The 26,536-nt window shown below is 27.5% G+C and overlaps 1 protein-coding gene across 2 annotated transcripts in view; it reads left to right on the top strand.

The window, feature by feature from the left end:
• Nucleotides 1–26,536, top strand: part of LOC113389193 (thyroid receptor-interacting protein 11-like) — a 75,457-nt gene that overhangs the window by 2,914 nt on the left and 46,007 nt on the right. The window contains exon 2 of one of the 2 annotated variants that reach the window (XM_026626251.1): nt 8,186–8,251. In XM_026626251.1, the coding sequence (XP_026482036.1) occupies nt 8,186–8,251 (66 nt within the window). Of the gene's footprint in view, nt 1–8,185; nt 8,252–20,440; nt 20,554–26,536 lie in introns of those variants that run through there. The other variant, XM_026626252.1, reaches the window with a different exon arrangement.

Here is a 26,536-nt window from a genome sequence, read left to right as displayed (position 1 = left end):
TTTCTTATTTCTATAGAAAACAATAAATATTCACTTATACAGTTTGATTTTGAAAGTATTTTGTAAAATGAATAAACCAAAGAAATGTATGTTCAAATGAGTCACTTCAGGGATGGTATTTGGTTTTGTAAAATATAATTAATGAAGATTTATTTATAAAATATTTTAAAAATTGTTTGTTACAATTATCCAATTATATTAGTAGTATGAATATTAGTAAAACATAAAAAAAATTATTTTAAAACTAATCTTTAACTATAATATATTTTTAATCCTATCCTAAAGATATATTTGATATTCATTTAGTATTATTAGACAAAATTGCAGGTCTAAGTCTTGCACATCTCTTCAATGAGTATTGATATCAGTTTTTACTTAAAAGTTTAGATAAAACTCGGTTTATGTGGCATTTTGCTTCGAGACAGTTTGTATCAACTTCGGCTTAATTAATAAGAAATCATTATAATAAATTATGAGTGATTTATAAGTATACCGAGTTGCTGTAGAGCATTGTACTGTGCGTTTATTCCTTTAATTTCGACAAATTTTCCAAACATTTTAATTATTTCAAATAAAATATAAATATAGACATATAAACGTACTTGTTTATAATACATATAATGAGTATTTTCTAAAAGCATGGTCCAATATTCTTTATCAACTCTGATGATATTTTATAATTAAACGACTTTTCGTAGGCTTATGATATTTTATCAACTCTACCATCATACAAAGTTTAATTAAAATCATCTTTTTCGATAACAATTAATTTCAAAAAAACGGTTCGACTGATCTTTACCAAAAACAAATTTGCACGATTACTAACAAATATCTTTATAAAGGTTTTTAAAATTTCAACATTGACTCATCCTCAGGTATTTCTGTCGACGAAAAATTTTGCTCTATTTTGCTAATTCTAAAGAAATGGCTTTACCCTTCGTCTCTCAAAACTTATTAAGGGGGGCGATACATGTAACAAGAAAAAAAAATCGATTTTTTTTTTTACATAAATCGTTACAATAACATCTCAAAAATATGCCTGTAAATATTCAAAACAAAATTATCATTATTTATACAATAAAAACTCATTTATGTGCCACGCCTCAACTCGACGCTTGAGTGCTATTGTACTCTTATCTGTTTCTGTGTCAAAACTTTAAACGCGTTTTTCTCAAAACGACATTTTTGAAATCTGCGGGCGGGATAACTCAAAAAGTTCTCAACCGATTCCAATGAAATTTTGCACACATCTACTTTACAGTAATAGCTTCTAGTTAAACCTCAAACATTCCAAAAAAATTTTCAAAAATTAACCCTTTTACCAAAAAAAACCATTGAAAAAAAGGTGAAAAATCGAACTTTTTCTTCTAAGGTGTGCCAATTTACGATTTTGTGACTTTTTTAATTTTTTTTGGTTTAACTAGAAGATATATGTTTTATGAACACGTACAAACTAATTTTTTGAAATTCAGATCACCGTACGAAAAGTGAGAACGCCCGCAAATTGATGGCGTTTTCCGAGAGGGTCTTGGCAGATTTATTTTTACGGCAGCCATTTAAAAAAAAAAAAATAAAAAAAATTTTTTTTGTGTATTTTAATATATAATAAATAACCCTAAAAAAGTTCAAAAAGATTCAATCATTCCTTCCCAGTTTAAAAAGTCCTCAAAAAATGGTAAAAATTAAGGCGATTACATGTATCGCCCCCCTTAAAGCGAGTCCTTGTCGAGGTTATTGAAATGAGATTTAATTTTTTGAAACCGGTGCAGGTGTTTTTGAGAAAATGTTAAATGTTGGCTCACACATATATTTTTTCCAATTTCAGTGTCAAACGACTCAGAATGCCTTGGAACGTCGAGATAACATAATGGATTTTTTAGCTAAAACGTGACCTTCGGAAAGTCAAAAAATTCAAATGTGTGGAAATAAAAATAATTTGCGTGGAAAACCAATATCATAAAATTTCTAAAAATATTATGAACGTTGTATCTTATGTCATATATAAAAATTAAGCTCTGTATTATGTTAGGTATGCTAAAACTCAAAAACGGCTGAACCGATTTAACCGGTTTTTGTCTTGTATGTATTTGTACTAATCCGGAGATAGTGCAAAAAGTGAGAAATTATTTCAAAACCGCGTAGAAATTTTACATTTTTGATTTAAATTTTTTTGTAGAATCGTAATTCAAAATGAAACAATTGCCGGCGGCTCATACGTCAAATGATAAAAATATAATGTAGACGGCTAAATACTATTGCCCGTCCAATAATAAAAATATACCACATAATTTATGTAATAATTTGTCTGGTCATGGCTGTACCTTGTTTTTTACACCCAAGTTTGAGTATTTTATGTAATTCTTATCAAAAAATTATTGATCGAATCGTTCGATATCATCATCCACGTTGTTTAATTTCTCACGTGTACCAATAACGTTTTTTCATTTTATCTTGACAACTGATAATCCCTTATCATAATTCAAAGTTATTGTTTACTTGTGCAGATACGAATTATTTTTAAATAATTTAATAACATTTTAACTAATTGACTGTGTTTATAATTGATTATGCAATTTGTAGTATAAAGAGATCGATGAAGTTTCGAAAACAATTCGATTGAAATAATTATTTTTTAAATCAGCTTAAATCCTGCAGTTTTACTTGTTCTTTATAGGACAGGTGAAAAAATTGCTATATGATAAAAATAGCTTTGAATTAAATAGCATTCATTTGCGCAAATTGGTTTTGCGAGAGGAATGTTACGATTTCTTGGCCTTAAATTTTTATTTGGTTTTTGAGACATTTTTCAGTAATATTGCAAGTGGTTTCCAAACCTTTATACCGTGCCACCTCGTTTTTGCTACGAAAATTATTGCAACTTTTTTATATTGAATCGACTGTTTGGTTTATTTTCGAAATTAATATTTTAGAACTAACGCGTCCCACAGTTTTGAAACCGCTGAATTAACGTGATAAAATATCACTCAAATTGAAAATATGTTAGATAGAAAGATTTTTGTCCTTGTTTTCAGAACAATTTTTCACTTAGTCATATTTAGATCTATATATCCAAGTGAAAACTGATATCACTGCTGCTTGATATCAGGTTGTCCACAAGGCTAATGCTCTTACCACAAACAAATATCACATCAGGGAGATTGATCTAGTAAGATGTCACGGGTATTCATTTTTTACCTGGATTTTAAAAAAATCCGAAAAATTTATCTCCAAGTGAAAACCGATATCGCTGCTGCTTGATATCAGGTTGTCCGCAAGGCCAAAGCTCATATTTTACCTGAAGTTGAAAAAGTCCTACAAATGTAGGGGTAGTGGTTAATTTTAAATATTACCACGTAGGATTCTACCATATAAATATGAGCATCTTAAATTTTCTTCATGCTATGTTTCCAGTTTTTTCCGATGCATTCGGCAACCTTTCAGAATAATAAAATGCAGTTTTCTTATCGTTATTCTAGTGCACATGATAATTCACCTGGTTTTTATTTGAAACTCCTAAGTGCAGGGAAAGTCTATAAAAGTTTAAAAAACTAACATTTTTTTCACCTATTTTTGAGCTTTTTCCGCATTTGATGCTTATAACTTTTGAACGTTTTATCATAGGATTTTGATGCTTTCGAATGAAATATTCTAAATCAAAAGATCTATACGCTAAGCTAACAGTATCCAATGAGGGATTCAAAAATCCTTAAAAATCGATCAAGTGATTAATGGACGCACCCTTAGAGACAAATAATCTGAAATATTATTGGACCAGACCAGGTATTTTCACTTGAAATCGTACTAGGATCTTTATGTCCAAGTGAAAACTGACATCGCTACTGCTTGATATTAGGTTGTCCGAGGTGCGCAAAGAATCTGTAATTATGTCGATGTCTAAACAAGCCTTAAAGAGAACTCATGGAGAACTTATTTGAGTAGATTTGTTTTTTATGATACACTTCTGTTTATTGCATTATCTATCGTTGATAAAATATTACTAGTAACTTTATCTTATATTAATAATGTATGAAAATACTCCTATGTGAGTTTTGTACAAATAACAATTTTATTAAAACACTGCATCGTCCCTCTTCAGCACCATTTTGCCTAGGCTTATCATATTTTTGGCCACGTGTCCGTAAAAAAATTAATAAAAATGAATTAAAAGGATTAACTTATTTGAATAGATCTCATGGAGGATTATTCATATGAACATTTTACACGTTAGATCTAATTTTTATTTAAATTGTGTTTTTCATCGAATTTTCCGCAAATAGAGCAGATTTAGAAATAGCATCAAAAATCTTTTTTTGAACTTGAACTTTTGTGAATGCTTTTTTCATCAGCACCACATTTTTGTTGTGCACTTCTTCTTGATATTATCGACTTTACGATCATAATAAGCATACTGGAAATATGTTTGAATTACATGTTATTACAAAGAATCTTTTTTTAAATGATAAAAACGCACTAAAAGGCCTATCTAATAAGTAATGAATGCTCCGAAAGGCTATTTTTACTTGAAATCATATTTGAGATTTGTAATCTTAAGTGAATATCTAACTATTGCTTGTAGGTTCCAGCTCCTATTTCCGATATCAAGCAGTAGTGACACCAGTTTTTGAAGTAAAACTTCTTTAGGCGCGAGTAGGGTGTAAATCCGTACAAATGCAACGGAAGTGCGTTACGGCAGATAAGATAAGATGAGAGTCGAATGTCAATGATTCGTCATTCGCTCTCGATGATATCATTTCTATACGGGTCGATTGTGATTAGTCGTAGCGGATGTGAATACAAATCTGTCGTTGTATGCGTACCGGCATCAACGTTGTACGCGTACCGATATCAACAAGGAAATCGGAATTGATAAATAAACATTTTAAAGTTACATCGTAGTACTAATCTTGATTTAATGAAAAATGCCTGAATCAGAAGAATATTTTACCCTGTCCCTCGTAAATAATTGAAATGAAAATAATAAAACAAATGCAGCATTTGCGCTGTGTATGAAACATAAGTTTATTAAAATAATTTCTATATTATTCGTAGTTTCTATAAATTTTTGAAGTTATTAAAATAGAAAATATTTTTTAGGCAAGACAGATATTACAGCTCTTCACGAATGAGATTATAGCGCCAGCGAAAAAGTAAGAAAAATACAAGCAGTCAATGAATGTATGTTAACACGAAGTTCTTCAAACACAATTATTACATAATGAGTGAAATTGTGAAAATAATATTTCATTAGGCGTTGTTTAACATAATCCACTATGTAAACTACCATTATAGAATTTATAATCTTTAGAATATTTAGATTTATTATTAGATTTCGAATATTTAGAATTATAAATCAGCTATTACTTCATTTCTCTAATAAAGGTACAAGTGCTAAATCATAATATCATACATATCAAAAATGCTATCCAAATGTTTATAAGAATCAGTTGGGCAGTATTTTACTACTTGTATCATTCGTGTTCTACATTAAATCAAATATTCAAGATTCAGTGATGTAGTTTTTTACAGTAATGATAGTACAAAAATAAAAAGTCAAGATGAGTTTTATCTTATAGTAGATTTTAAAATTGGTCATTAGGATTTCTTCTAATTCTTGTTGTATGGGTTTGACCTAATAACTTCCTTGCTAGGCTCCTAGGATGTTCAATCAAATGGTTTTCCTTCTCCTGACTTTGCCTGGTACTTTTAGTCATTTCCGATGGAACTTTTATATTATTTCGTTGAAAAATATAATAATCGTTTCGGTGTCGACTAATATAATAATCGTTTCGGTGTCGACTGTCGACGTGGTTTGAGGATTTCTGGTGGTACTTTCATTTATTTCGTTAAAATAATATAATACTCGTGTCGGTGCCGACGTGGTTTAAGGATTTCTAATGAAACTTTTATATTATTCCGTTGAAATAATATAATAATCGTTTCGGTGTCGACTGTCGACGTGGTTTAAGCCAAGCCTCACGTTAGTCAGTGAGATAAGGTGTAAACAATTTTCATATCGTAGGTACGGTGTTTGCTCACCTTATCGCTTTTTACGGCCTCCAAACAAACGCATATGTCTTTGTTGACACAGAGTCATATCATACAGCATATATAAGTTGAACTACATCAAAATGTGTGGATTCTAATTTGATACACCAATTAAATATTTGGAAATTGCACTTTTGGAAAATTATTAGATTATTAGAGGCTATGAACTTTAGGGTGTCCGAGTTTGATACCAGTTTCGGACAGTTTCTACTTGGAAATATGGATAGCAATATGCATCCAAGTGAAAATAGCCCTTATCCAGTATTAATGCTCCAATAAAAATATTCGCACTAGTACAGAAATTGTAATAATAATATATCATACAGAGATGGGACAACTGTTTGGGTTGCCTTCTGTAGAACAGACTATTAGTTTATTAATAGTATTAAGGCAAATTAGCACAACAGCTTTTAGAACAATTAAGCTCTCTAATTCTAAAAAGAAAGAGTGCGCGTAAGGTTGACACGCAATTGAAGTAAAACTTATTTGCTACTGTAGAAGATGACATTTAAGTAACAATAAATACGTCATATAACATTTTTGAATAATGTTTATTAGTAATATGGTAACACTCGTGATGCACACATTTATTAGTGTCAACCATTATACACATTTAAATAAAATTATAAATTATATATTTATAATAGCATTAAAAATATTTTTAATATTTAAAAACAACAATGTAATTAAAGTCATACTTCAAATATGACATGATCGGTTTGTCATTGTAATTATCATTTAGGAGTTGGACCTTCATTAAAGAAATGAAGTAATTGCTGATTAATAAATTCTATAATATTCGTTCACACAGTGGATTATGTTAAACAACGCCTATATAAATATTATTTTCACAATTGTGTTTGAAGAACATCATGTAATTAAAATTAACATACATTCATTGACTGCTTGTATTTTTTTTACTTTTTCGCTGGCGATATAATCTCATTTTTTGAGCAGCTATAAAATCTGTCTTGCCTAAAAAATATTTTCCATTCTAATAACTTCAAAGATTTATAGAAACTACGAATAATATAGAGATAATTTCTAATCAATAAACTTACGTTTAGTACACGCCACAAATGTTCAATTTGTTTCACTATTTTCAAGGAACAGGGTAAAATATTCTTCTGATTCAGGAATTTTAGAGGCCTGTGAAAAGCGGTTTAATTAAAAAATTGATTAAACTTTGCATTTAACAGAGCGCGCTATAGATAGTTTGCAACGTTCACGCTGAGAATAGTCCTGATGTTTTTTTTTTTATTAACAAATTTATATTTTCTATTGGAATTATAAATAAATTTGGAGACAGGACTGGCGAAGATGTGATTGATGATTACGAAATTGAAATGTATTCTGAGTGGATCTCTTATTTGGTCCAGATATGTCAAACTTAAATAAATATGTTTAGCATTGTCTTTTTCTTGATGTAGGATCAATTGATTTATTTTATGCAGCTTTCGGGTCATGATTACAACTTTTAAAATAATTTGATATGACAGATTTTGAGTTTGATGCCCTTTCTAAAAAAATATTTTATATTTTGAAAAATGTTTGTATTTCTATTTACATTTTTAGTTCGAAAAAAGTTTTTCTATTCTGGCAGGTAAATTATTGAACAATCTTGTTTATCAGTTTTCAAACAGGTGCGTCATTGCACGATAATATTATCATTTACAAGCTCAAGCTTAATTTTTAACATATAAATATACAATTTTAGTTATCAGAGGTTTTAATGGAACCCTATTATAGGTAGTTAAACAGCTTTTAACTATTAGATTCCATAAATCTGACAATATATATCCTACAATAACAATTAACAAAAAATACAGAAAAAAATACTTAAAAAGATATGAATATTTTATTTTATGCTTTCACAACTTCAACTTCAAATTGAATGAATATGATGGGATAGGATGAATATTAGATTGTAAACTTTCTCAAAATCGACTAATTTATTGAAATTATACTTTTTACAAAATGCAAGATTTTTTGCAATTATACTTTGCATTACATTCATATTTTACTAAATCTATTCTACAAATAAGCATGTTTTATTGGAATTTAAAATGTATGAATACTCAATATATTTTTTAAAAATATTACATTTCTTATTTAATATAATATTATTTTCTATTTTCAGATCGCGAGTCTTCGAAAACAAAATGCAGAATGTAAAAAAGAAGCTGAAAAAAAGTCTGGATTGGCGGTGAGTGAAAATTTTCAAATTAGATTTTGGTTTTTAATACATATATTTTTCGAGCATTTTTGAAAATTGAGTTTATCGAACGATTTTTACGAGTCCGTGACTCATAACTAATAAAAATGAGCTGGTGATCTTATTTTCAAAAAAATCTATTTTAGTTATTCATAAATTAATTTTAAGGGATTAGTCTTTATTTTAAAACTGATATTCTGTCTTATCCATGGAATCAATAGTCTGCTGGAAAACTTCACTTAAAAAAAATCGAAAAATAATATAGAGTAATCTTTAATAAACATTTTCATGAAAGAGGAAAATTAGAAAATATTTGATAAGTTTGTGAATAAAACCGACGTCATGTTGCTCTTGGCTCGGTCAAAAGGACTTTACCTTTGCAACCACAAGGTTTCACATTTTTGCACAGGCAACCTGATATCAAGCAGTAGTGATATCAGTTTTTGCTTAAAAATATATATTCATATATAATTTGAACTTGAAATAGCTTTTTGGGTAAATACCAAACCGTTAAACTTTTTACAAACCTTATCTGTGTAACTGTATGTCAACCCTTGCATTTAGTCCTTTTGCACCCGCTTTTGGTATTCCCTATTTTCTACTAAAAAGATAAAAACGTCCTCATAGGGGTATGTTATCAGTTTGTGAAAGTAACATCATTATTTGACTGCATAATAAGGTAAACAATTACAGCTGCATTTGAAAGTATCTTCCTGGTAAAATAATATTGTTTTAGTGGCAGATTTCTAAGTTATACCAGACATGGTGTAGTAAATAGGGATGATAATTATGTGCTAAATATTATAGAACTAAATATTATATATAGAAAAATGACACTGGGCTTCCTCCTGGTCCTGGTTTAAGAGGTTTTAACAACCTGATATCAAGCTTGAAAATAAAAAGCTAAAAATAGAAAATTGGCCTTCAGAAAATATAATATGTCATAATTTTGTTTACCAGACATGATGTGGTAAATAGGGATGATCTTGAGGATAACTTTGTTCTAAATATTGTTACTTAATAAATGGCACTGGTCTTACTTCTTGTTTTGGTTTAAGAGGTTTGAACAACCTAGTATCAAGCTTGAAAATAAAAATCTAAAAACTGAAAATTGGCGTTTAAAAATGTATCGTGTCATAATTTTGTTTACTAGACATAGTAGAATAGAGATCATCCTGAAGTCAACTATGTGCTAAATGTTTTTACTAAACAAATGACATTGGACTTCTTCTTGGCTCAGGGGTTTGGACAACCTGATATCAAGCCGTAGTAGTATCTAGAAAGTGAAAATTGGCCTTGTCCGGCTGCACTAGATTAAAACTATATCGTGCCATAATTTTGTTTACCAGGATGATCCTGAGTACAATTTTGTGCTAAATATTTTTACTGGATAACTGACTCTGGGCTTTTTCCTGGTCCTGGTATAAGAGGTTTGGACAACCTCATATCAAGCTGTAGTGATATCTAAAAAGTGAAAATGGGCCTTATTCGGCTGCACCAGATTAAAAATATATCAACGTTTTTAGAGAAACTTTAGTGCTATAGTTTTTTTTACATAGCTGTGAATCTGTGCCATGGAGTTAAGAAAGCTCACCCCTTAAATTTTATTTGAGTTGACTGAAAAAAAATGATTAACAGTAAACAATTGACATTATTTTTATTTGTTAGACAATCCTGATACTTTGTCATCCAAAATAGAACCCTATTTATATTGCCAAGCTCCATTACTCTTTTAGTAAGACCTTAACAGAAATCTTTTAATTAATATTATTGTTGTCTACTAATTATGGATTTGTCGTTAATGATTCAATTACTATTAATTAGTTTTTCAATTAATTATCATATCGATTTTAATCGAACCATATTTTTAGGACTACAGGGTAGTTGTTATCAGAATTAGGTTTATATTGAATATGCGCATGACCAAGATAATAGGTGATGTTACTAATATCATATATGAATTATATATATATATATATATATATATATATATATATATATATATATGTAAATGGACATGCGTTTATTAAAATTAATCATATCTATGTTACTATAAGAGTCATTCTTTATAAATTGTTTGGCATTGTCATGTTAGTGTTTGGTCGGAAAACATTATTTTTTTTTGAAACTATATGTAAAATATTTACATATTTATGGAAAGTTATAGTATGATTAATTTGTGCATATTAATCGATACTTTGGGGTAAGTTATATAGTTTTTAAATTCAAGTGAATTTACGTAAATTGTTTTTGCTTATTTACTTAGGTATCAAATGTTGCTCTTGCTTTTTCAAATTTTTGTAATCTTAATTATACAATGAATCCGTCGTGTTTAGCGGTTAAAAACGTGGGTTAGCACAAAATAGTCTTGAAATCGATTCCAATCGCGGCTGGCTCGATATCAAGCAGTATGATATCAAATATATTCTCAAGTGAAAATCGCATTTTGTGGGCATTGATGCAACATATATATGCCAACACTTTTAGATATTCATATCTAATATATACCTATAGTCTACACATAGAAAGAAAAGAGGTTGACCACTGGGTTGCCCTCTCGAGAAAAGTACTTGGTTAAGATATAGCATCCGTAGCTCCTAGAACACATAGTTCTAATTGAAGTTAAAAAATTTTTAGGTGGTGCCTGTTATCCATTTTTTTTCTGTTTTTTTTTTATTTTTCTATAACTTGCTAAGTGGTGATGAGATATTAAAAGTTCTATCTCAGATTAATTTTGTTCTTTTCTGTTATTGAAACTATGCAATTCTGAAATGATTTTTGAAATTGTATTTATTAAATTTTTCGAGAAAATTTCATATCACCCACATTATTTTCTCTATCCAATATTTCAATAAGGTTTTTTTTGGATATATTTTTCATTTTGTTGATTCCTTTACCTGATCTATTTCAACGATAAATAATGTAGGCCAAAGTGTTGTATTATTAACCGTATATTTGCACAGCAACAATTACGAGATATTTACATTATCAGTCATAATTATATTTAATAATAATTGCAAATGCATTTGCATTCACGTATGCAAATACAAATTATTATTTTTAAATAACAATTCGCATCGGACGAGCATCGACGAGTGTTTTGTACGAAATTTTAAGGAAAAATATTTAGGGTAGACCGGGGAAAATAGGTGGAATTATATATCTTTTATATACTTTTACATCATTTGGATTCTATATTATTTTGTACGAATTTCTGTTCTTATTTCCTAAAATCGAAGAATCCTGAGTCTAATTCCAAGTCTAAAGAAATTTTAATCCGGGGTTTTTTATTTAAATAATAAATTTTTGGGGTTGAATATCTCATTTAAATTTTTCTCCAAATATATTCAAAAATACTCTGAGCTATTATGAATGAAATTATGAAAACATTTTACAATTTATAAACAGTTTTAATACAGTTGAATGCAGTCTAATTAGTAGACTAAAAAGTATATTGAAAATCTGGGCTTTGGGATCGCTTTATTTTGAGTTAGTATCAGTTTAGTATCAAAGAAGTATTTAACATTGATTTTATGACATTATCTATTTATTTCGATTTTTATGATGAAAAATTTACAAAATTTGTATTTTGATAAAATATTTGATGTAGCAGAAACAATTTTGTTTTTGCTTATTAGTAGTCTATTCATTTTGTTTATCTAATATATATCTCAAATATATAAGAATATATACGAATAATATTCATATTTTTTCATTTCATTCAGAATTTTAAAGATGATCTGATTTATACCGACTCACTCTAAATACATATATTTGTGTCATGTTTATTTATCGTTCATTGGAGAAATTCCGTTATAAGTAAAATACACTTTTTGCAAATAGAAATGCAAAACTTTTTACCAGTAAAAGTGAATTTTTAAAATGACTTTTCCTAAAAATTTTGTGTCGCTATTTTTTACATATAGAAATATTTGTAATATTTCTAATAAAGAAATTTGCGACCTGTAGAGTTTTTCGTTTCGGAAAAGGCGTTTTACTGATTTATTATACTAATTCAATTCGACAGAGATAATTAAATACAATATTTCATTAAAAAGTATCTGTAATAATAATGTAAGATTTATTTTAAAAATATTGCAAGTTCTATTTAAAATTGCTTCTGAGTGTTTTTAACCAAAATTTTTGTCGGCACTTATTATATGCATTTTTGCTTTCACATTTTGATCTATGTATCTTAGGGTGGTCCTTAATATGGATGTTTTCAAATTTCTTTTGATCCCGACTTGGTGTTCAAATTGGTGTTCAAATGCTTCCAAAATGATAAAAGTAAAATCTCTGAAAGTTTTAGCTCTTAATATTAACTTTAAGATAGTCCGCACTCCAAGCAAAATTTGTTATGGAAAAAACTTGGGTAAAATTCCTATAGACAAGTCTCACAACTTGAGATGAAATTTGTAAATTAACTGTTATGAATTGCTATTCTATATTTTTCTTCATTCAAAAGCGCTTTATAAATAAACACAAGATAAAAGTAATAATTTCAATTTTACCAATCTTTGTATATATTGATCTAATTGTATTGGCTTATACATATATGTTGCAGCAATGCCCATGTGAAATGATTTTCACTTTTCATTTTTATTTTCATTCGATATCATACTGCTTGATATGGCCCAGGCAAATATCGAACCTGAAACTTTCTGCTTGGGAAGCAAATGCTGTTAGGGGCGTCTATTAATCACGTGATCGATCTTTTTAGGGATTTTTTGGACCTGTCCACCATTTTGGTGATACGTCGTGATATTCAAAATTACCTCCCATTCCCACCTAACAAAAAACGAAAAAATCTTTTTTTGAAAATTTAGATGCAAAAATAAATACACGTGATATCTACTAGATTCCTTCCTCACCCATGTGATGATCTATCAATCCCCCTCCCCTTCCCCTAAAATCCTCACGAGGAAGCCTAATATTTAAAATTTGATCAGATTAGAAATATATGTGTAATGATGAATAAGCTATTTTATTTGACTGGGCACGTACGCTACGGGTGTAGATTCCAACTTAAAGACCCGTGTGTTACATAAGCACGACTAATGACACCTGCCCAGGTGAGAATTATAAGGGTACTTGTGTATATATTGTATGTATACATGTATAAAATAGTCAATTTGTTACTTATACGTAAACTAGATATATCTTTATATAACTTTCCTCTACATCAATTAAAACAAAAGCCTAATAGATTCATAGAGCATGTGCATGCAAAAATGATTTATATGTCTATTAGAGCGGGTCGAATTGTATGGGTCAAAAAAAGTCACATAGGCACATATGACTTTCGGATACTAGGGATTCAAATAAAATACTTTGCTGAAGAAACGATACCTCTAAAACGAATTCTGATGTCCGTACATTGACCCAAAAATAAGGATTAAAACTTTAAAAATTTTATTTTGACCCAATCAGAGTGCTCCAATCGCGTCCAAATGTATGACCGACCCCCACTAACTTTGGTAGGCCGATACACCCATGCACGTCGTTCACCCCTTTGAGAGGTTTTTCAAAATTTTTAACCCTTTTTGGGTCAATGCACGGGACATCAGAAATCAATTTAGCGGTATGGTTTCTTGAGCAAAGTATCTTATTTTGATCTCTAGAATCCGAAAGTCATAGGTGCCTAAGTGACCTCTAAATCGACATGTCCCAATGTTCATACAACTATTTTCACATATTCAACGAAATTTTGTATAGGGTAAGGCGGGGCATGAAGGTCCAATTAAAGTTTTACTAATTATACCAAGCCAACTGCATAACAACAAATAACACATATAAAAAAACATATATGGAACCATGTTCAGTAATATTCTCAGCTAAATAACTATTGCAGAATTATGTTTTCTTGTTTTTTTCCAAAAAAATTATCCAGTAGGCGGGATAGGAAGGGACAGCTAGGGAGCAAAAAACTTACAATTTAATTTTTAATTTTAAAAAAGTTTTATTGAGCTACTAGCTCCATTATTTAATCAACGTTTGATTATTAGGTTAAACAACAAAATTTAAAATTATAGCGTTAAAATATATATTTTTAAATGTAAACAAAAATTTGAAATACAATTATTATAAATAAAGTAAATACAACTTTAGTTTGAAATATATATTTTATGGGCATATTTTTTAGAGAGATCACACTTTATACAACTTTAGTATGGAACTTTGCCAGGAAAATTCATCATCAGAATTGGAATATCTATTAATTTCATTTATATTTTGCCCAATTGTTTTTTTAGCTTATTTTACTATTTTATTTCCTAATTTCTTATTGTTTACACCTAAGCTTTTATAGAAATTATATAAAAAAGCTGTTGAATTTAACTCAAAAACATCAATACATCATATATTGGCTTATACATACAGCAATGCCCATGTGACATCATAAAATTGACTATATGATAGCGATGTCACCCGATTTAAGACGATGACTGCTATTCCGTGGTTACACATTTTTAGCCTTCTACTTTAAAATGGTACTGTTCAAAATATCCCGTACTTTTAGCCGTGATCTGCCCTATACTAAAACATAAACTAAAGAACAGTGCTCAACATCAAAAAATCTAACTACAAAAAAAACATTCGTTATAAAATTGACTATATGATAGCGATATCGTCTGATTTTAGGAATGAACAAAGGAAATTTTGAATAATACTTTCATTATTATATTTACATATTTTTTTACAAATCAGCCAAATTTTGCTCAAAATATTCATGTTAATAGCGATCAGAGCTACGTGATTGTGTTTGCTATCGTACATCTTAAATTAGTATTTTTCTCGAGAGGGCAACCCAGCAGGCAACCACACTGACAATATATTGAATATTTTATTAAGACTAACATTAAGCGTTAACGCTTCATGAATCAATTCAATTCATCAAAAACATTTTCTTTAATAATCTTACACTGATTATACAAGACGTATTACAATACGTGCAAGTTGCTGTTTTTATTTCATTTTTGTAATATACTATAAATAAGTAATAACTTTCAACCTATACATATTTCGAATCTTTTATAACAAAATATTCAGTATATTTATATGAATTACTATAGAATCTATAATATAAGCGGTAAGGCTTAATGTAAGAAGTAAAGCTAAAAACATTCAAAATATTGCCACAGTGTGGTTGGCCGATGGGTTGCCCTATAGTGTAGATAAAAGTAAAGTGGATTATACATGAAATCCGCCATTAACCTAACAATAACCAACTTCATACACATTCATACACATGCGCTGTCACAATGCCATCTGTGTAACTGACTCGCACTAATTGCTGTTTTATTCAAATATTACTAACTAATATGTCTAACTAATAGTGTTGGTGTGTATGTGTTGCAGCAATGCCCACGTGGGGCAATTTTCACTTGAGATTATATTTGAGATCTCTAACCTGAAGTAGAAATTTGACATCATACTGCTGGTTGGAATGGAATTCAGGACTAGTTTGCGCTAAACCACGTCCTTAACCATCAAACCACTCTATTTCAACGTATATGATACGCTCAAGTTAATTCAGTGTTCTCTGGTTTGTTCTTTATATTGTACATATTACATTATGTCTTCTTCATGACACTATTTGTCAAGGAACTTATGCGTATCTCTATACCTGCATTAACCGCAGCCTGACCCCGTTTCCTGTACAGAAATAGACTATGCAGGATTTAATGTCCAAGTCGTTATAATAATTTTATATACATAATATGTATATGACTCTATTTGAATGTTATCATCCATCAAACGGTGAAATGTAATAGATACATGAGGATAGATTTTGAATTTTATATCGATACCTACGACGTCAGGATTTATTCAGAACTGAACTATTGAATGAAGACTTTTATAGTTGTGCAACAACAAATATCAGGATCAATAAAATACAGTTTTTCTCCAAATCTGGTCGAGAGACATAAAATTAGCAAATCGGTTTCTCTGACGAAAACCTACACTTTTCCTTCCAAAAGTTAATTAATTTTTAAAATTCCCAATCCCAAAGACGTTAATTAGAACATTCGAAAAATACAAAACCCACATTCATTCAGAATAGGATATCCTCTCTAAAGCAAATATAGCGGCTCCAAAGACAATAATGAGCTGTACCTATTTTACTTTTAACGACAATTCTTCAAGAACAAATATTAATTTAAACGAATACCAAAAAATATATGAAAATATAATATAAATATAAAGAAAGTGATATAGGCCCTAAGACCAACGACATAGAGTATCAATATTAAGGTGTGCTAGTCTGGTGAGATAGATAAAATTCTTTAAATAATTTTATCTGTATACATAAATTCGATTTAAATCGAATGTTTACTTAATGATTAAAAAAATCTTTAGATGATAGAAATGATATATATATATATATATATATATATATATATATATATATACTAGATGACTCGACAGACGTTGTCCTGTACCCACATCTACGTTTTTTAAATATCCTATACTAATATATATCATCCAGTTAAAAATAATAATTATTGTTTTTTGAATTACTGTTAACACCAGTATATGAGTGATCTCATATACTGTTTCTCAATTCCCACAGTTAACACTTTCATTATACCTTTAAAAATTATACACTGCAATTTATAGAACAAATTTATTTCCAAGAGCTCAATTTATTTTAATTCCAAAGGTTATTCAATATTTTTAGTTATACTTGTAGATGTGAATGTATAAATTAATGATTTTTTGTTTATTCACGGCTAAAACATTGATTTTCCAAATTTATCACACATTTCTATCATAACTCTATCAATATTTGTGTAACAGAAAAATAATAAAAAGCAATAATTAGTCAGAAAATGATATTGAATTATCATCTATACACCTTTATACGTATCTTTTATTCTTTCAGAGATATAATAATGAGAAATTGGTTGTTTTTTTTAAACAGAGTTTTTTTTTCATGAAATCATGAGTTTTGAATCGTTTGTACTAAAGTTATGGTAGTTTCTAGAATTCATCAAGATCACACTACATTTTTCTCATTCATAATCATAAATATATTATATTTTAATATTGTCTTAGCTTATAAGTGAATGGAAATGTTTGGCAAATGGCAGTCTTCATTTGTTTTTAATATCAAACAATGCCTCAAATATTTTCAAAGTCAAACAATGATAAGCTGTTTTTTGTTTTTTTTTACATGTATTTCTATAATCTAACTATAGTCTTCTATAAATCAAAATATCCTAGAAAATTTCCTTAAATATTTTCACGAGGATTTATGAAAATCCGAATAATCGTTTAGGAGGATTAACCTTTCATACCCCATTACAGAAATTTTTTTTATATAAGATATATATTATATTCAAATTGTATTATCATATTTAATGTTATAATTCGTATCCAAATGAGAGTTCAAGCTTACAATTATCTCCCGCGTCGGACAACCTGATATCAAGCAGTAGTAATTTGGAAATATAGATCAAGATTAAGAATATATTTTCAAGTGAAAATAGCTCTCTCGTTAAAAATGTATTAAGCCAAAATTATTAATTAAGTTAAACACTTAATAATATATTTCACAATTATCAAGGGCAACTATTAACTAAAAAATATAAGCAAATGTTTTTATGTAATAGACATATTGCAATTCATAAATAATATAACCGTATCTGATAATAGGCCCCTCTTACAACATGAAATATCATTTTTATACTCATTCCTAAACATTATTAGGTCAATATTTTTATTTTTGCCAAGAATTCAACTCTTCTCTGTTCGAAATGAAAATCAATAGAAAATTTTACAGTTTACCTAGTTATAATTATTAAATGTGTACTGATACATTTACTAATTAAAAAGGTTCAATTATTGAATCTTTACTGAAAATTCATTTTCATATAAGTGTAAAAATGAGGGTTTAGAATATTTTTCATCGTCCAAACAAAATAAAAACCGTTGCACCTTCAAAAAGCTGCAAGTCTTCCTTCGTTATATGTTATGTATTAGTCGTATCATATATTTTTAAAGCAAACACAAATATTTGTACTGGCTAGGGGATATTCTGCCTCACATTGGCGTCTTTTGCTATTTGTTGGACAGACAGTGGTGTTTATAAAATAATTTGAATATATTTTTTATCTAAGAAATTCTATAATAGATATGAATGATCTGATTCTTGAATGCAAATTTGTACTTTTAATACATAATTTTGGTTTCAACTACTTCCTCAAATTATTTCGCTATTTGTTGGAGAGACAATGATACTTCACCCAAAAATAATTTTTATATTATTCTTGTAATTATTTAATTGATATGGTGATCTAATTCTTGGATGCAAATTTTAATTTTTAATACTAATTTTGGTCTTAATTACTTCCACATCATTGTATTCCAATCCAATTGTCACTCCTACTAATATAGTTAAGGTAGTTTTACATTACATTTCCAACATATATAAAATGTAAACTAGTGGGGTGCATAGCATCGTGCCTTAAGGCAAATTACTGGAACTTCCCGTACCGTAATTAAAAATTTTGTCACGGAACCCAAAAAAAAATACACAAAATGTGTACACATTATTAAAATCTATATAAAATATCTGATAATTTGATGTACATATGTCCAATAAATATTTTTGACCGCCAAATGACATTTTTTTAACTTATTTTTATTGAGAGTCCATAACCGCTGGACTTGCCTTCCCAAAAACTTAATCAGTTCTTCACCTTGTCAATACAAGTAAAATGTTATTAAAATCGGACGCTCCGTTCTCTTTAAAATTGAGTTACCGTTTTTGGCACTTTTTGCCCCGCATCTTCAAAACGGCTAGACCTGCCTTCGCTAAAAACTAATCGACATGTCTCCTTATCAATATGAATCGAATGTTTTTCGGATTATTTAAATAGGTTGATCGGTGTTCCCGAAATCGTCGACGAAACTTTGTATCCGCACACACACGCATACACACATACACACAAACACATCTATTTTTTCTAAGTTATACCAAAACATTCAGAAACCTTTAAAACGTAAAGATATATAAACATTTTTATTTTCGATTTTTTGCGATTACTATAACTTACCCTACGGGAAAAAAACTAACAAAAATTGTAAAAATAAACAAACAAGTGCTATTTTTTTCAAATTAAATGAAAAATGAAATTGAATAGAATGTTATACCAAGGCTCAAAAGCGAGAAAAACAGTTACGAAACATAGATGAAAAATATTACATATAAGTTCTTGCTAAAAGTCCGCAATACTGATTAAAAAAAAAGATTCATATAAAAAATCTGAGTTTTAGTGTATCCTTAAGCATTTGTTATTGTTATTAAATGGTCACCTTATTAATGGACGCTCCTAAAGATATTCATTTAGTTTCAAAGGAATGGGAAATCGCTTTGATTAGTTTTTAAAAAATGCAAAAACTTTATTTTTGAAATAAACAAGTAGAAAGTTCTATCTAAATAGCTAAATCTCAATTCTTATGGATTAAATCTATTATTCACACGCATCGGTAAATACGTAGAACTTGCCAGAGTTATAATCAGAAATACGTATTTCGTTAAGTGCAACTTGCCTCAAGGCAAAGTGCCACTCACACCTGGTATTATCTTCCCGTTGAGTAAGTTATAGTAATCACAAAAAAATCGAAAATGAAAATCTTTGTATATTTTTACGTTTCAAAGGTTCCTGAACATTTTGGCATACCTTAGAAATAATCGTTGTGTCTGTGTGTTTGGATACAAATTTTCGTCGACGATTTCGGGAACACGGTTCATTGAAAAAAAAAATTTCAAATCTTTCAAGATATAAAAAAACATGTTTTTCAAAAAGTCTCAGTATTAAAAAATTTCGTGTCTTTTTTATTAAATTTCATTTTTGGTACGAGAAGTTCCAGCAATATGCCTTAGGGCAAAATGCTACACACACCTGGTTCTTACATTAACTATTTTTTACCTTTCCATATTGCACGTTCAGGTGAGTCCCCTACAATTTCATCGAATTTCCGCACCGCGTCGCCACCTGCGTTCCAAAGTCACACAATGCAAAACGCCTGAAAAATCGAGCACAGTCTAACGCCGACTTTACGACTGGAAACATATACGTAATTAAATATACTATTTTTTTTTTTTTAAAAAAAACTATATTAATCCTACAATAGTGATAATAATAAATTTTGTGTTAGTTTTTTTTTGTACGCGTTGCATTTGTTTTTTTATTTTTTTTCGCGAATTTTTGATTTTAGTTCAGTAACAGATGTGTGGACGGTTTGTCCACGTAGTGTTTCCTGTTTTGGTGAACCACTTTTGAAATGTGAGTATTTTTTTAAAAATATTATAAATTGTAATAGACTCTTATAATAATTTTATAAACGTATATCAACCACTGATAGTATTTAATAAAAAATATTGCACATTTTTTGAAAATAAAAACTGTGAATACCATTACTTGCACAATATTTCGAAATGTTTTGGAGTTTTGTTCAAGTAGTTTTTTTAGATATTATTTTAAAACTTATGCCATTCATTGGTTAAATATTGAACAAAGGGTTTTTTTCATTTTTTTGTGTATTTTGAATTAATTTAATTGTGCTCCAGAAAATTGACCACGTGTCCAAAGAATTTTATCCCGCCTAATATCTTATGTATTTTACTCAAATTTTTAAATATATATATATTTATATATATATATATATATATATATATATATATATATATATCTCACAATTGTTGATGATGTTTTTTTTAAGTTAAATTTTATTCTACCATACAAATTAATAGCCAATACTTGGGCAAACATTAATTGCATTGCGAAAATATCATTTTTGCAAATATGTTAATTATTTATTGCAAATAGTATGTTAATATCTATATTTTTTTATTTTTTATTTTTTTTAAATAGCTTGTTATGACTTTATTATATGTTTTTTTGAATGGATGACAACACAGTGGTTGTCCAATCGAATTATAACTAATTAACTATTCTTGAGGTATTTGCTACAAATATCTACTAATTTTTAATAAAGTTTCTTAACATTTGTGAATGCTTTTATATATTAACTAAATGTGTGGTATTGCAGCATTTTTTTAATTATATTTCTAAGATATTTTTTTTAAAAACAGGATTTATATCTTAGAAGAAGTACTTTTTTTAACTTAATATTGTTATGATATTAGTGTTACTGATATTTTTCGTCACAAATTAAGTCAAATTTTGTTTTCAACCTTTTTGTGATATTTTTTTTAACTATGGAAAGCATGGAACAATATTTTTTGCGTTTTGTATAAATAATGATATTCCAAATATTATTTTAAAAATATTAATATATATTTTAATAATAATAAACCATTTTAATTTTACATTTTTATATATATTAATAAGTAATTTAATTGTGCACCAGAAAATTGACCACGTGTCGCGAATGATTTAATCCCTCCTAATTCTACTTTATCAAAATACTCAGTCATGTATTTTAATCTTATTTTAAACATAATTGCCGGTGTCTATGTAATATATTTTTATATTTCTTTATTAATTAATTAATTACTTGCTTATTTGATTATAAGATATTTCATTTTCTAATACAACTTGCGTACATAAAATTGTTCAAGATCTACTACATTTTTTTAGTAAATTATATTTGAGCAAAACCTTTATTTTATTTTGTTAAAATTATTTTTGCATTCAGAAAGAAACAGAATTACTATTATAATCGGGAAAGTTTATTTAATTTTTTTTATAATTTCTTTATAAACAATTGTATTATAATTTTTTATTTGCTTTTATATATAAACCAAAAGTTCAATAAGGTACTTGTTTATACTCAACATATTTTTTTAAAGACAGTAATATGCCTAAAAGTCAAGTTATTTTTTTATTTTCTATTTGGTTTTATATAATTGCTAAATGTAAATATTACATGAAGTTTTTGTTTATATTTCAAAATTAATTGTATTGCTAAATTACTATATTTGAATTTTAAAATAACAGGTACTGAAGTAATTTATAATATAAGGCAGTTTCATTATATTATTCATTACTAAATATATTTTTTAACTAGATTCGATTTTATTTATTAATTAAATGTATCATATCTCATGATGTTTTTTTATCTGCAATATAATATTTGTCTGGAAAAATTAATTCAATTTTGCTTTATATTATAGCTGAATGCGTGATATTTTATGAATGTAATTTAATATGCATTTATTTATAATATTGATAATATTTTTAAAATATTATTTGAAAACGTTACTGCTGCTTTATATGAATTTGTGCTTCTTACGACGAAAAATCAGTAACTTTGCATTGTACATCATAAGAATATTTATTATAAACAAGCCATAATAAATATTATTAAATACTAAGTCAAATATTATTTTCGACTATTTTACATCATTTTAGTTAATTTTTTTCTTATAAAAATCTGTTACAGCATTAAATTTCGAATTTGCAACAATGTCACATCGTGTAGGTTTCGTGTCGGTTTTGTGTTTCACATTTTTACGTCACACTATTTAAAAGTAATGTTTTACAGAAATGTATTGTAATAATTCAACCAACAATATTTAATAATTCAGAAAAATATTAATAATGTTAATTTAGCGACGCAAAATAGAGTCAGACAATTTTATTTAAAAAAATGCACTCTTGGGTCACCGCAATGTTCTTGGTTTTGGCTGCATTTTTATGTAATAGTAGTAATTTAATTCATAATCAAATTTTTGTTTATTAAATTAATTTTTTTTTTCAAGATTCAAATATCTCAAATTATTGTAAAATATTATTAACGCATCATCAATGCATTTATAAATATTAATAATCGTTAATGTTTATTAATGTAATAATGCATTAATAACATTCTACAAAAATTCAAAATATTTTTATAAATTTTTCAAACGTATATTTATTCTTTTTTTATTAATTAATAAACAGCAATCAAAATTACATAAAAATATTTATTCTAAATTAAATTTTCAGTTCATTTTTAAAATTTAAATATCATTTGTAATCAATGGTAAATTAGTCCGAACAACTGCACTACTATAGAAAACACAAAAAATATCTTTTTGAGTAACAAATAATTATTTAATAATATTTTTGTTATAAAAAATATAGTACAGATCATTGTGAGTAAAACTGTAATTTTTTGTCCTTGATTTCAATATTTGTAGTCTATTTTTTTTATTTTATTTATTTATTTTTATTGATTTAGTATTTTATTTTTTATTTTATCTAGGCAATATATTGTACTGAGTCGCCCTAAAACATTTTTTTGCTTGAAATAATTTGTTTAGATACCACCATGAAAAAATTCTAAGAAATGTTTAGAAAAAACTTCTATTTTCTTTATTTCCAAACCGAACAAAATTTTATGCAATATTTGAACTTATTTTTTTAACATCATTAAGTTTGGCAATATATTTAATGAATATATTTAAAATATTTATTACTATTTACTTAATAATTATTTAGTTTTTTTTGTTTAGTGCATATTATAATTTTTTTAAACACATTGGAATGCTTAGTAATTTTTTAGTTTATTTTTTATTAGTAAACAATTGATGAATTGCATTTGTGGAATTTGTAAACAAAATATGCAATCGTAATTGCAATTATATAAATTTATACTGACTTGCAAATTAATATTGGAACGTACAATAAAAATAAAATTGCGTACTTATTAAGAAACAAAATTCTTTGTACTAATGCAGCGATAATTGATGGCAATTTATAATTTTTTAAACTAATTTTGGCCTATAAGTTCTTACAGAAAGACAAGAGCAGATTATTTTAACAGTTTCCTATAAAAATTTTGTTTTTAAATAATTTTGTTCAAACAAGAAAAAAGTAAATAGATGTTTCAAAATTGACGATGGATATAATTAGAAATTTAATTATGAAATTACTAAAATTTTGCAATATTATGTATAAAAATATTAAAATTCTTTATGAAGATTGCAAGTTTGGTAAAATATAATGTTAAATCTATGATAAAAAATATCTATCTAGATTTTAGCTGATTTTCATTTGAATCAGCGATTAATGAATAGCATTTAATTATGTAATTAATTAAATTTTACAATAATATTAATACATAATAATATTATTACATAATTTTATTTTAAAGTTCTTGAGAGTGTGTGATATTTCACATACTCCATAATTTTATCTTTAAGCTCTTAAGTATCAGAATAGTACTTGTAAAATTTTTCACATTAAACGTTATTTTTCTTATCCATATGTATATATATATATATATATATATATATATATACATATATTTTAAAGTAACTTGAATATTATATTTATTCTATATAGAAGGAGAGCGAGAATACCCTTTACTCATTTAATAAATAAATAGATGATTGATATCTAAATAAAAGACATCGATTTATCTAGATTTGTTTTTATATAAACATGTATTAATTTGACATTATTAAGAGTTAGTACAAAGAAAAAACTAAATTAATTTTACAAATAGAAATGAATTAGAAAACAATTAACATGAAATATATGGCTTTTGCACTTAAGGAATGTTGCATTCATCTTTACAAACTAGAACTTTCTATGACTTTTGGACTCTTGCCTTTAAATTATTAGGGCCTAAACAAATATTATTTTAAATAAATTATCTATTTGGACAATAAACCAAGAAATTTTTGTATCAATATTTTCTTTTACAAAAACAAAAATTAAATTATCTGCCTAAGATGTCCTTTAACATGATATATGAATTTTGGACAAGTGGTTCTACTTTTGGATCTTTGTCTTTGGGGTTTAAAGTTTCTAAATAAATATTATTTTAAATAAATAATTTATTTGGGCAAAAAACGAAGAAATTTCTGTATCGGTCTCTTCTTTTACAAAAACAAAAATCAAAAATTATGAAATGTCCATTTACACGTTGTATAAAGTTTGGACACGTGGGTCTACTTTTGGATCTTTGCCTTTGAATTATTAGGGTTTAAAAAAGCTTCCAAACAAATATGTATTTTAAATAAATAATTTAGTTGGACAATAAACCTAGACATTTCTCTACCATTGTCTTCTTTTACAAAAGCAAAAATTAAATTAACTGCCTGAGATGTCCTTTAACATGGAATATGAATTTTGGACCTACATGGTATATGAATTTGTTGATCTACTTTTGGATCCTTGTCTTTGGGGTTTAAAGCTTTTAAAGAAATATTTTTCAAACAAATTATTTATTTGAGATATAAACCTAGAAATTTCTGTGTCAATCTCTCATTTTAAAAAACAAAAATTAAATTATCTGCCTCTACTTATCTGGATCTACTTTTGGATTCTTGTCTTTAAATTATTAGGGTTTAAAACTTCTAAACAAATATTATTTTAAAATTAAAAATTATTTATTTGAGCAATAACCCTTTGTACTTCTGTATAAATATCTCTTTTTACGAAAACAAAACTTTAAAATTATCTGCCTGAGATGTTCTTTAACATGTTATATGAATTTTGGACACTGGATCTACTTTTGGATCCTTGTCTTTGAATTATTAGGATTTAAAGTTTTTAAACAAATATTAATAAAAAAGTTATTTGTTTGGGCAGTAACCCTTTGTACTTTTGTATCAATATCTCCTTTTACAAAAACAAAAATCAAAATTATGAGATGTCCATTAACAGGCTATATAAAATTTGGACACGAGGATCTACTTTTGGATCCTTGTCTTCAAATTATTAGGATTTAAAGCTTCCAAACAAATATGTATTTTAAATAGATATTTGATTGGAGCAATAAACCTGATAATTTCTTTGCTAACCCTTTCTTTTTAAAGTAAAAAAAAAAGTTATCTGCCAGATCCGTCCTTCACCATGTTATAATATAACATGGTGAAGGACGGATCTGGCAGATAACTTTTTTTTATTTTATTTTAATTTTTAATTTTTTTTTTATTTTAATTTATTTTATAACTTTGGACTTAGTGATGAACGTTTTGATCCTAGCCCTAAATAAATTATTGAGATTTGAAGCTTCTGAAAAAAATAATTTAGATGAATAATATACTTGCGCAATAAGCTTTAAAATTTCTCTATTAGTTTCCTATTTTTTATCCTTGAACATGTTGGACGTAGGAATCAACTTTTATCCAAGTATGAATAAAATCTCCATTAATCCTCCAACTATTTCCTTATCTCCATAGGAGTAATACGATGATATTTGTTCTCATCCAGGTTGTGTATGTGCTTGTTTTATGATATATGAGATTACTTGAAGATTATTTTTTTGATGACTCCGTTCTCCCGAGCCGAGTCTCATGCAGCAAAAGCA

Source organism: Ctenocephalides felis, unplaced genomic scaffold (genome assembly GCF_003426905.1).
Source record: "Ctenocephalides felis isolate EL2017-DRISC unplaced genomic scaffold, ASM342690v1 CF-g0.4_SCAFFOLD_03573, whole genome shotgun sequence".
Taxonomy (NCBI): Eukaryota; Metazoa; Arthropoda; class Insecta; order Siphonaptera; family Pulicidae; genus Ctenocephalides; species Ctenocephalides felis.
Note: the sequence above shows the minus strand (reverse complement) of the source record. Positions and strands in the feature narration are given on the sequence as shown.